Source organism: Haliotis cracherodii, unplaced genomic scaffold (genome assembly GCF_022045235.1).
Source record: "Haliotis cracherodii isolate W230 unplaced genomic scaffold, xgHalCrac1.p SCAF_5, whole genome shotgun sequence".
Taxonomy (NCBI): domain Eukaryota; kingdom Metazoa; phylum Mollusca; class Gastropoda; order Lepetellida; family Haliotidae; genus Haliotis; species Haliotis cracherodii.
In genome coordinates, this window is record NW_027266308.1 from 56,246,419 (window position 1) to 56,258,942 (window position 12,524).

Below are 12,524 nucleotides of genomic sequence, written 5' to 3' on the forward strand. Positions count from 1 at the left end.
AATACATGACCTCATAATACCACTCTAGTATCCGACCGCCTCCGTGGTCTAGTAGGCTAGCACTATAAATCAGTCTGGACTAGTACAAGCAGCCACACACAAACACACATGTGCATGCATGTCGCTATATAAGTGTGATAATCTTGGACACCTCACTCTACTATCCGGGCTTAAAGTGTCATGAAGCTGTGATGATTGGTTGGTCATTCTTGCCTGCTCACAGTCTACTCATGCCTGTGAAGATTCTGGATCCGAGCGGTCCTCAGCATCTCAGGGATCAGGTGGTGAGATTCTGAGACCCCTGTGTCACCATGACCCAGGGGCACGGGTGGCCCAGTCGTGTAAGGCGCCGCGATTCGCTGTGCGGAGTTGCATCCCTTGGGCACGTCAGAAACCTATGATTGTGGGTTCGAATCCCAGCCAGTGTAAAACCCAACTCACAGCCAGTGTAAAACCCAACTCACAGCCAGTGTGAAACCCAACTCACAGCCAGTGTAAAACAGTGGTTTATTTGTTACAGGATTACCAGACTTGGTGTGACCTGCGTATTCTGGAGACCCAAGTCGGCTTGCGCTATCTCACCCATGAATCAGACGACGAAAGATGGGAACAGTGGCGCCGAGAAAAGAATCTCAAACTTTGGCCTGAGGTCGGACAGAAAGGTGTGAATGAAACGTATAACCTCAGCAAGTTGCGTGACAAACCCAAGTCTTGAGATCTGTTCACGTAGATAGTAACTGATATTCTGTGACCTTGACCTCTCATTGTGACCTTGACCTCACAATGTGTCCTTGATAACTTGGAGGATGGGAGCCCAGCGCAGTGATGCAGAACGTGGTGGATTGGGCTTGCAAGATCAGGTTCAACGATCTGCTAGAAGTCATGTTTATGTTTTGAACTCGGAACTTGTATGTGTCAATATTGTGTGAATGATTGTTAAATTTGGGATGCACCGAAGTCCTGCATTCTACCAAAGCCTTGCTCTACTTTACGAACTTGCTGTCGTATGTCTGTCTGTTTGTCTGTTGATCTTTGCTGGTCACATACCCTGGAATACTCTCAAACCATCTTTTCTTCTTGGCAGCATAGACTTATGGTTAACAGTCCGTGTTAATACAGGCATGATATTGAAATCGGGCATTTGTAGTAAATATCTCCGAGGTAGCATCGAGACAAGCTTCCTCAAAAGTGCTTACAGAAAACCTAGACTGCCCCAAAAGAAACAATAAGCTGAGTCAGTGATAATAAGGACTTGATAATAACACGCACAAACAAATGTGGGACAGAACTGAGAAAAAATGTGGACATTTGTGTGTATATCGGGTATGGTTGAGTTCTGCATAATGAAGGCTGCTCAGACGGCAGTTTTTTGTCAATAAAAATGATTGTCAGGGATGGAAAATTAGTACCGGTGCTTCCTGTAGATCAGTAGTGTTCTCTTTCTCACAAGAACAAGCTTATTTTGACTGAGAGTTAAGTGTAACTGCTTTTTGAATGGCAAGAGTCCACCCAAACTGTTGTATAGATCCTGCCAGCTGACATCTTAATCAAATGTGTATATAGTCATCTCATTTTCTCCTGTACAGTTTGCAGTGCTGTATTGGTTAGGGGTGGACCTGTCTCCATGGTGCCAGACCGGGGCAGGGTTCCACTAAGCAGTTCTAACAAATGAAAGTCAGTCTTGGAGCAATGATTGTTGTAGCACAAAGATTACTTTCTGGAACAGGGTCAGGTCTTTATCATGTCCTGTGTGGAATCAGTCATTGTGTATGCGGAAATCGACTGCAAGAGGAAACTACTATCAGAAGTATTTTATGGCTGTCGGCCATTGTTTTTGTGTACAATTCCAGTTGAAAGTAAACTTTTGTTTCAAAGCTACAAAACCCAGACCAATTTACCTTATTTAGTCTGTTAAGAATGCAAACTCTTATCAATTCAGTTTACATTTAGACCCATTCTGTACAACAGGCCAGGTTGGCTCTTATTTCTAGATCTTTCCTTTAGATTCCTCAGGTATCTGTGACGAGAAGGCACAGCTTAGCTTTGTGAACAGTCAACTCTAGTGGAGAGAAATCATTAGCTAACCCAGCACTTAATAGAGGAAATACGCTATCTTCTCCTTTTACAGACTGAAGAGTGAAAAGAAGTGAAAAATGCAGTTTGAATCAAAACTTTTATATTTGTAAACTATCTTTTTAAGAAATGTAGCCTCAAAGCAACTGATTTTTATATATGTATTTTGCTTCCTGTCACATTGCCCCAGAAATTTGATAAAACAAGGAACTAAGTTGATCTGGCCTGTGTACATCCATCTGGTTCTGTCTGTATAACACAGGATATAGCTGAGGTCATGTAGAACATGTAGAACATAGTGGGCATAGTTCTAGTTATCAACTCCATTGGTGAATTTTATTTGTAATATTCATGAAGAACTTAAAATTTACTTGTGCAACAGTGAACTAACAAAGAACAATGGTAGGGACTGTTAGTCAAGTCGTATATACCATATTCGATGTAATAAGCGCCCCGCTCTAATAAGGGCCATGGCGATATTTGCTGATATATTGGCTAGTGAACAATCCCAATTAGCACCCCTTCCGATTGATCAATGTACATAAGACTTATTTATTCGCGTATAATACACACTCGTGTGTTATATGCACCCTTAATTATGGGCAGTAAATTCTGGAAAAATATATCTGTCGTATATAAACATTTCAGACTGTCAGCATAAACCACGAAATTTATCTTTCAACTCTTTTTTTTTTCACCAAAATAATCTTCTAATAAGAGCCCACTATTTCTAATTTTGAGAGCACCCTGGGCGCTTATTACGTCGAATACGGTATATCATTACTGATGGAAGCATTTTGTGAACAGAAATGATTCCAAGCTCCGTATCTGAGCTCTATCAGAGTAGGGATCATCTTGAATGGAACATGTCTGTGGAGTGGTTCGAAGGCCAGTAAGCAAATTTTTTTAGCAGTCCATGACATTTAGATGGCACAATATTAGCAAAACATGTGCAACATGTTAGACTGATCTGGCGATGTTTGTAATTTCTGCTAATCATTGTCATCACAAAATAATTGTTTTGTAGACTTAATAAACACACACATCTCATGCATGAGAATGTATTAACTGCAGAAGAACAACCGTTTCATGACTGTTGGAACCTTGTAGTTCACTAAATAATCATTGTTTTATAGGTAACGAGAAATAGCGAAAACAATTCAAATAGAATTTTTTTACGCTGATTTAGAAGCAAATGAACCTTACAGTTCTGTACTGATGTCCAGTGGGTTAGCCTTGTGGTTAGAGTGTTAGCTCAGCATGCCAGTAGGTCTGGGGTTGATTCCTCACAAGGTTAGACATGGGCACTTGTCCTATGCCTTGATATGGCAGAAATATTACCAAGAAGTGCATGATAAACTCACTCACTCTATGCCTAGACCCCATTCCACAAAGTGATTTTAGCCCCTTGACTGTTATAATTCTGTTGAGGTATTGGAGTTACGATTATCTTAATGCAATGACTGCTTTGTAGAACATTGCTTAAGACATAAGTTTTTGTACTCATTCTAAATATATAAATAGGTTGGCTAAAGAGAACTGCACAAATGTCACTTTTGGCAGATGGATGAGAAATACCATACTCAAATCAAAGATTTTATACAACTTTAAATGCACTTTTTCTTTTTTTGATCAGTGATGGTTTCAATTACCCAGCCATGATGCCTGACTAGTCCTGGTATTGACTGACATGGCAAAGGGCCTGTAGCTGTTGGTCCAGATGTAATCGTCAGACTACAGATGCATGGGAGACAAACACTGGCAGCTGTTTACGACAGCTTCTAGGATATGTTCACCTTGCATTGTTGTGTTAATGTGAGAATGGTTCGATGGGTGATGTGGTTTTTTTCCGTTGGAGTTGACTCCACTGATGGATTTCGACTGAATTTATACTTTTTACCCACTTTGTAATAAAACATTTGATGACATGATTTTAACATATAATTTTATCTGTTTAAGATTTTTATGTCTTAAAAGTGATACTTTGATCAATTGTTTTTTTATGAGATATTACCAAAATGATTTACTTTGTGGAAAGTTTGTCTCTTTATCTGACATTCTAATCTTCAAGATGCTGCTTCAGATATGATTTCTTTGGTAATTGTATAGAATATATAGCTGTTTCCATGACAATGTCTTTCACAAACAGTATGTACATAACCACTTTTTTCAAGACTAACGCCTTTTTTAGCCCATAAACTGTATTTATTCATATTTTAAACACAAGTACAAGTACTTAGTATTACAGTATTTGACCTGATTAGCATTACTCAAACAGAAGGTCAGTCCCAAAATGGTTACCTGCTAAAAATAGAATAATCAGAATGTGCCAGGTAAAGACTTCTACACATCACAAAAATGTTGTTCGTGAAGCTTGTGAATTAAAGCCACCACAACTAGACAAAAAAGTTGAAATATTTTGAAACAAGAGCGGAATTATAACAGCTGTGATGTCAATTGAGTCAAATACTGTATTCTTTGCTCGAAATGTATAGAACAGTTAATAGTCAGTCTTTTGAAATTGTGCATTTTGTATTCATCAACTGATAAATATTTGAATAATCCCACCTGTATTTTAGATACATTTAAACAATGAAACTTTCATAGTTACGTTTTTATATATATGATTGTCTTTTAGAGTTTACACATTTTATATGTCTATTGTTCATGTCTCAGCAAGATCTGTGCTCTCCTGATACCAAAAACTGACGAATATACCTTATACAAATGTACCTTACACAGTCCAGACCACGTCAATACTTCATGGGTGTTTATTAGGGCTGGGACGAGTCCAAATGTACTACCCTGGTACCAAACCCCCATTACCTGACCCTACTGGGTACCCACTGTAGGTCTCAAGAGTTGGGAACAAAATATCTGATTGGGAATGCTTTTGCCGCAGCCCTGGCTAAAACTATTTAGATACTTGTACAAAACGATCAGATCATGCATACACTTTATCATTACTTAAAGATACATAAGTCAAAAGTAATATGGTGAAGAAATGCGATCATTGGCGACTTGAAGTGTAACCACTGAGTTTTGGTCATTAAACAATATATCATGTGACTAACCACAGATCCGGGTAGTACTGTGGGTACCCGGGTCCACCCCGGAGTTATCAGTCCAAGCCCTAGCATGTATACAAGATGTTCCTCCAGTACCTGGAAATACATATCAACTTTGCCGTGTGCTTGTATCAAGCCATGGCCTGGTTCCAGTGAGTGCTTTCACCAGTTACATGACATCAATATTTTTGGTGCACGTAAGGGCTGGGACGAGTCCAAATTTACTACCCGGGTACCTGACACCCAATTACCTCGCCCTACCCGGATACCCACTATAGGTCTCAAGAGTTGGGGGGGGGCGGGGGTGGCCAAGTCATCTAAGGCGCCGCGATTCGCTGTGCAGAGTTGCGTCCCTCGGGCACGCCAGAAACATATGATTGTGGGTTCGAATCCAGGTTCGCCCCGATTATGTTTCTAGGTTTGTCAGCACCATACCCGTGCTCGCGGGTTTCACCGAAGTGGTAAACGTCTGAGACCTGCATAACTTCTGGCTTTCCTCCCACATTAAGCTGACACGCTGTGATATGACTGTAATACTGTTAAAAGCGGCGTCAAACCAAACTCACTCACTCAAGAGTTGGGTACAAAATGCCCGAATGGGAATTGTTTTACCGTAGCCCTGGCAAAATCTATTTAGATACATGATCATGTATACACTGCAGTTGATAGACCCTTTATGCTTACTCGAACATATAAAAGTCAGAACGAATGCCTGCATAGTGGGAAAGAAATGTGAACATTAGCTATACTTGTAGTCTAACCATTGAGTTTTATTGTTAATGTCCTTAAACAATATATCACGTGACTAAACACGGGTCCAGGTACTCATGTGGGTACCCGGGTCCTACTCAGGACCCACCCGACGAGAGTACCCGAGTTACCCGTCCCAGCCCTAGTGCTCATGCACCATCTCCTCTACACATTGCTTTGATATCAGGCTGTGGTAGATGTAACGGTTTGCACAAGGTATAGTCTGGAAGGTAATTTAAGGTACTGACGTTTACTACAATATCTGAAAAACTATTGGACCTACTCCAGTCAAAGTTAGTATGAGATTATTAAACAGTCATACATAACTGGATATTACATTTAAAGACAATCGGTGCATGACTAAAAAATCTGTCTATTTAGCTATCACTATATTTCATCAACAACCAGACCTGTTCGTCACGGGTGGAACGAACATTCATTGAAACAGCCATCTGCATAATGCTACCCCTGCGTCACAGGGCCATATGACACAGTTGAACCAATCAACTCAACTCGAAAGGGTGCACGAGAATCACGCACGCATGAATACGGTGTTACTGTTGGGTGTCTCTAATAGTTTTTCAGATATTGTAGTAAACGTTGGTACCTTAAATTACCTTCCAGACTATACATGTACAGAGTAGGGTTCATTTGACCTCCGTCAGTTATACACCAACCCATTTCATTACCTGTCTAAAAATTGACATGTGTGAATAGTAGTCTGCCATATGCATTCCATGGCGGAGGGACATTGTGTGTCCCATGAAGTATTGACGATGAGGTCAGGCGTCTCTAAGGGCCACACAGTGTGGGTGGGGGCGTGTGTTGGGGGTGGAGGAATGAGCGGGTAGATGGGAATGAGGGGTAGATGGGATATGCTAAATAAATCTCTTGGGGCATGATTGTCTTGGATAGTTGCAAAACTATTGGATATTTACAGAACTCTAAGTAATGGACAGCATATCCTCAAATATTATTTGGGGTGTTGGTGGGTAGGCTGGGATGTTGCAGTATTGGGGGGTGTTGTGGTAGGGTGGGGATGCTGTGGAAGGGTAGGGAGTTGTGGTAGGGTGAGGTGTTGTGGTAGGGTGGGGTGTTGTGGTAGGGTGGGGTGTTGTGGTAGGGTGGGGTGTTGTGGTAGGGTGGGGTGTTATGGTAGGGTGGGGTGTTGTGGTAGGGTGGGGTGTTGTGGTAGGGTGAGGTGTTGTGGTAGGGTGGGGTGTTGTGGTAGGGTGGGGTGTTGTGGTAGGGTGGGGTGTTGTGGGGTGGGGTGTTGTGGTAGGGTGAGGTGTTGTGGTAGGGTGGGGTGTTGTGGTAGGGTGGGGTGTTGTGGTAGGGTGGGGTGTTGTGGTAGGGTGGGGTGATGTGGTAGGGTTGGGTGTTGTGGTAGGGTGGGGTGATGTGGTAGGGTTGGGTGTTGTGGTAGGGTGGGGTGTTGTGGTAGGGTGAGGTGATGTGGTAGGGTTGGGTGTTGTGGTAGGATGAGGTGTTGTGGTGGGGTGTTGTGGTAGGATGAGGTGTTGTGGTAGGATGAGGTGTTGTGGTAGGGTGGGGTGTTGTGGTAGGATGAGGTGTTGTGGTAGGGTGAGGTGTTGTGGTAGGGTGAGGTGTTGTGGTAGGGTGAGGTGTTGTGGTAGGGTGGGGTGTTGTGGTAGGATGAGGTGTTGTGGTAGGGTGAGGTGTTGTGGTAGGGTGAGGTGTTGTGGTAGGGTGGGGAGTTGTGGTAGGGTGAGGTGTTGTGGTAGGGTGGGGTGTTGTGGTAGGGTGGGGTGTTGTGGTAGGGTGGGGTGTTGTGGTAGGGTGGGGTGTTGTGGTAGGGTGGGGTGTTGTGGTAGGGTGGGGTGTTGTGGTAGGGTGGGGTGTTGTGGTGGGGTGTTGTGGTAGGGTGGATATGCTTAAGAAACTCCAGGACCTTTTAGGGAAGGGGATAGGCTATAAATAGCATCCTTGGAACCGTCTTTGCCTGAGTATTTTACATAGTACAAACATATTAGACTCAAAAGCAAAATGACTCGTATATGCCAACACTGATTCAGATTTAGTTGTGTTTGTTGCAGTATTGGGGGGTGTTGTGGTAGGGTGGGGATGCTGTGGAAGGGTAGGGAGTTGTGGTAGGGTGAGGTGTTGTGGTAGGGTGGGGTGTTGTGGTAGGGTGGGGTGTTGTGGTAGGGTGGGGTGTTGTGGTAGGGTGGGGTGTTGTGGGGTGGGGTGTTGTGGTAGGGTGAGGTGTTGTGGTAGGGTGGGGTGTTGTGGTAGGGTGGGGTGTTGTGGTAGGGTGGGGTGTTGTGGTAGGGTGGGGTGTTGTGGTAGGATGGGGTGTTGTGGTAGTGGTAGGGTGGGGTGTAGTGGTAGGGTGAGGTGTAGTGGTAGGGTGGGGTGTTGTGGTAGGGTGGGGTGTTGTGGTAGGGTGGGGTGTTGTTGTGGGGTTTAGTGGTAGGGTGAGGTGTTGTGGTAGGGTGGGGTGTTGTGGTAGGGTGAGGTGTAGTGGTAGTGTGGGGTGTTGTGGTAGGGTGGGGTGTTGTGGTAGGGTGGGGTGTTGTGGTGGGGTTTAGTGGTAGGGTGAGGTGTTGTGGTAGGGTGGGGTGTTGTGGTAGGGTGGGGTGTTGTGGTAGGGTGGGGTGTTGTGGTAGGGTAGGGTGTTGTGGTAGGGTGGGGTGTTGTGGTAGGGTGAGGTGTAGTGGTAGGGTGGGGTGTTGTGGTAGGGTGGGGTGTTGTGGTGGGGTGTTGTGGTAGGGTGGATATGCTTAAGAAACTCCAGGACCTTTTAGGGAAGGGGATAGGCTATAAATAGCATCCTTGGAACCGTCTTTGCCTGAGTATTTTACATAGTACAAACATATTAGACTCAAAAGCAAAATGACTCGTATATGCCAACACTGATTCAGATTTAGTTGTGTTTGTGCCAGAAAACATATGTGTGTGATATTTAGGTGGGGTGTTTGTCTTTATTCAAGAGAGACAATGATACAACCAAATGCAAGTATGCCTGGATTCATTGATATATTCCCAACACTAGCAGAGGGTTTGTTAGGGATAATCTTATGTTTAGATTGGAGAATTGTTTGGTGTCATTGGTATAGATATTTTACCGAAAAAGTTTGACTTCATTCATAATTGTCTTTTCATATATACTGCATATTAAGATTCATTGAACATGAATGAGTTAAAAAGAAAGGATTGTTGATGAAGAGTAGGATTTTTATTAACACTTTTTGTTTTTACATACTGGTCGAAATTTGGATTAAACAGTCAAATTGCTACCAAGTGAAATATTTTGATGTTTTGAGATGGAACTGGTTATGCCTACACTGACTGTATTCGATGTTTTAAGTACCGAGGACACATGGAAGATTTCCAAGGAGAGGTGTGTGAAGTGAAGACTTCCTTTTCCACTTTGTGATATTGGGAGACTGCCCGACAATCGTGTACCATAGCCAGACGAGATGTGTTCCTTGTCTGGTCCGACAGATCAACTATAGTAATATGAAAGAATCAGGTGGCCCTTAACTTCTTTTGAGTAGTATAGAAACATCTCTGTGAAATATGGTAATCATTAACTGTAATTGTTATTCTTAATAACTATTGAGACTTGAATCAAACTTGAATCACAAGCTCACCCAAGCCATCTCCCTGTAATTTGCTTAAAGCTTCTTGAATGATAGGAACTCATAAATTAAGGAGGAATGTCTTATGTTATCTGAATAAACACAAAGGGGAGGTCAGGGGGAACGAGAGCTTATGTTGTCATAGCATACAGTGTGAATTTGTGATGGTTAATCTGCGGAATATTATGATGGTTATGATAGTTTTGATTGTTGGTGTACAGGAAGTCTGCGGCCTGATGGGTTGGGCGTTCCATCATAATAAGGTAACATGTTGATTCGACTGGGTAATGTGTCAAGCTCATTGATTCTTCCCACCGAAATATAGCTGCAATATTGCTTACAGCGATATGAGGTCAGCAACTGCTGCTGTGTGTGTCTTGGAGACGACAGAAGCAGCTGTCCACCGATTGTGTGTACTGTTCTGAAATCGAATGATGTATGTGTATAATCTGACTCGGAGCGACTGCGATGCATCTAGCCAGCGGTTTGTGCTGGCTGTGGTCGTATCCAACGTTATCCCACTGCATAAGAGTTTATTGAAAGTTAATATAGAGATATATAGTATGTTGTTGTGTATTAATATTTTAATCTCATACAGTTTGTCATGATGTAAAACTTTCATCCACTTTTCACCATCATTGAGATACTGGCCCAGGGAGATATAAGTTCCACAAATTATGAGATTTTTTTTAGAAAATTGATTTACCAATTGTGATATATTAAGCGCTTACTTTTGCATAAGTTGCATCAAATATTATTACAGATTTATGTCATATGATTGATAGGATAGATTTTGTTATTACCATCTTTGAACATCCTTGTCATGATATTGCTAAGTAATACTCACAAATAAAAGTTGTAATTGTAATATGACTGTTTATGTCCACATTACATGTTAACAAGGTGTGTGGTCTCCGATGTTAGTAATAGTGCTTTTGATGGGGATCTTGTGGCAACAATGGCTGCCGAGTAAGTGTGGATATAGAGCCAGCATGTTTAGTCTATCATGTTGATGGGTGAATTTGGGAGCTATCATTTATTATGGAGTCTGGGTGGAGAGATTTGGTGAGGGTGACCCAGGGGGTCGGCGATTTGTGAAAGACACAGAGATCTTCGACTATCATTTGTCACAGTCTGTGTGGAGAGATTCAGGAAGGGTGCTTCTAAAAAGGTTCGAGGACGGTCCATCCCCGATTATCTGTGTGTTATATCTCCATCCTATTTTGATAAATACCCTTGAACCTTCCCTCCATAGCTTCACTTTGGAAGTGACATCACCAGCTCAGACTCTCACCATCTTGCTTGAAACCAACAACCAATCAAAGTGACTCTTCTAACGGATGGTTTTGCATGCATTTGCTTTCAAACTTGAAGCCTTGCATGAGCAAGCCCTCAGTTCATTCAATCAAAGGCTAAAATTGATCCTTTAACTGGAAAAAAAGTGTATTCTTGAGTATTAACATTGGAGCCTATCCTTGTGCGATCAGGCGTTCCCAGTTGTTTTAGGGGCGTTCTCATCCTGGTGACATATCACCACTTGTTCCAATCATGAAAGCACGGTGTATTTGATTGGCCGGCTATGTTTAGCATTAGTTCAAACCTGTCCCAAAATGCATCTGTGATGGTGAATCAAGGGTATTCATAGGATTGAAATGTGATACACTGAAGAATCTCAAGGATGGGCCCTGGGCCCCGTTCCACAAAGTGATCTTAGCGCTATGATTGTCGTAAGTCAGTGGTAAAGAATGGGAGTTACGATCGACTTAGCGCTAAGGTCGCTTTGTGGAACGGGGCCTTGTTCCACAAAACGATCAATGACATTTTATTCCTGTTTTAGGGTATCAGAGTTATGAAAGTCAAAGCATTAATATCACTAGGTGGAAGGGGCCATGGTACAATATTAGTTGCCTGTATTGAGTAAATATTCAGTTACAGTTTAGACTTTAGGAACATATAGCCAAGATATTTCTCAATACATCAATAACAAGCATTCACTTGGACCCTTAATTGTTGAGTCAATAATCCTTTACAGCGCTTAATACATCAGATTTGGTATTCCATGTTTAAGGTGTGCGAGATCCTGCAAGTCGTTTGTCTGTTTCTCTAGTGCTAATTAGTGGGTATCTCTATTTATGGTATGATTGACCTTCGTTTGCTGTGACCTTTGTGTCGACAGAGCTGTAGAGAGATGACACACTGCATTTATTTCTCTGTGTATATTTTGTTGTCAGAAATATGCATGCCTTATTATTGAGTTGATTACTTACGTATGATGCATAATCAAACAATATTTTATCCTGTAGCAGAGTATGATTTCTTGATGCATGTCGTAGCTGATTGATAGTAGCATTGTTAATAATCTTGTTACAGAATATTTAAATTGAATATGCCATATTATATTTTCAGAACACATTTATAGATGAGATCTATTGACTGTTTACTTCCTGGTGAAATATACTTAATATTGGGAAATAATATTTTCTGAATTCAAAATCAAAAGCAGGTCAGTGTTTTCCTGAATGATATATTTTCAGGATTCTAAATCATGATCTGTGTAACTATTATTTTGTTACTAAAACATAAATTGGTGTTTGGACATTAGATCTGTAATATTGTTTATATATCCTGCAGAAGAAATCACAAAGCGTACATTATTTTTAACAAACTGCATGTCCTGTGTGAATTACAATTAGATTGACAGAATGACGAGACTGCCTTCCATGCTTTCAACAGGGAACCTGATATGACAATCACTAGGTCAAGTTAGCATTATTAATATCTAAATTCAATATAGTTATCATTTTTTTTACATTGGAAACAATTTGTTTTTTCTTTTACAAGTTATATGAATTCTAGAGATATTATTTACCAAAGTAATACATACATGGTAATAATTCGTGAGTTAATAGATATGTGATCATTATGCATAATTAGAATAGAATAATAATAATTAAAATTCTGCTGATTCGCCAGAAGTATTACAAGTAAACTGTTTACATTTCTTCTAATTTTGAAGGCATAGTCACAA

The 12,524-nt window shown here is 41.5% G+C and overlaps 1 protein-coding gene across 4 annotated transcripts in view; it reads left to right on the plus strand.

The window, feature by feature from the left end:
* Nucleotides 1-6,490, plus strand: part of LOC139441976 (serine/threonine-protein kinase D3-like) — a 132,220-nt gene extending 125,730 nt beyond the window's left edge. For 3 of the 4 annotated variants that reach the window (XM_071222721.1, XM_071222724.1, XM_071222722.1), the window contains one exon: nucleotides 521-6,490. In XM_071222721.1, the coding sequence (XP_071078822.1) occupies nucleotides 521-715 (195 nt within the window). In that variant the 3' untranslated portion in view covers nucleotides 716-6,490. The remainder of the gene's footprint in view (nucleotides 1-520) is intronic. The other variant, XM_071222723.1, reaches the window with a different exon arrangement.
* Nucleotides 6,491-12,524: the final 6,034 nt, after the last annotated feature.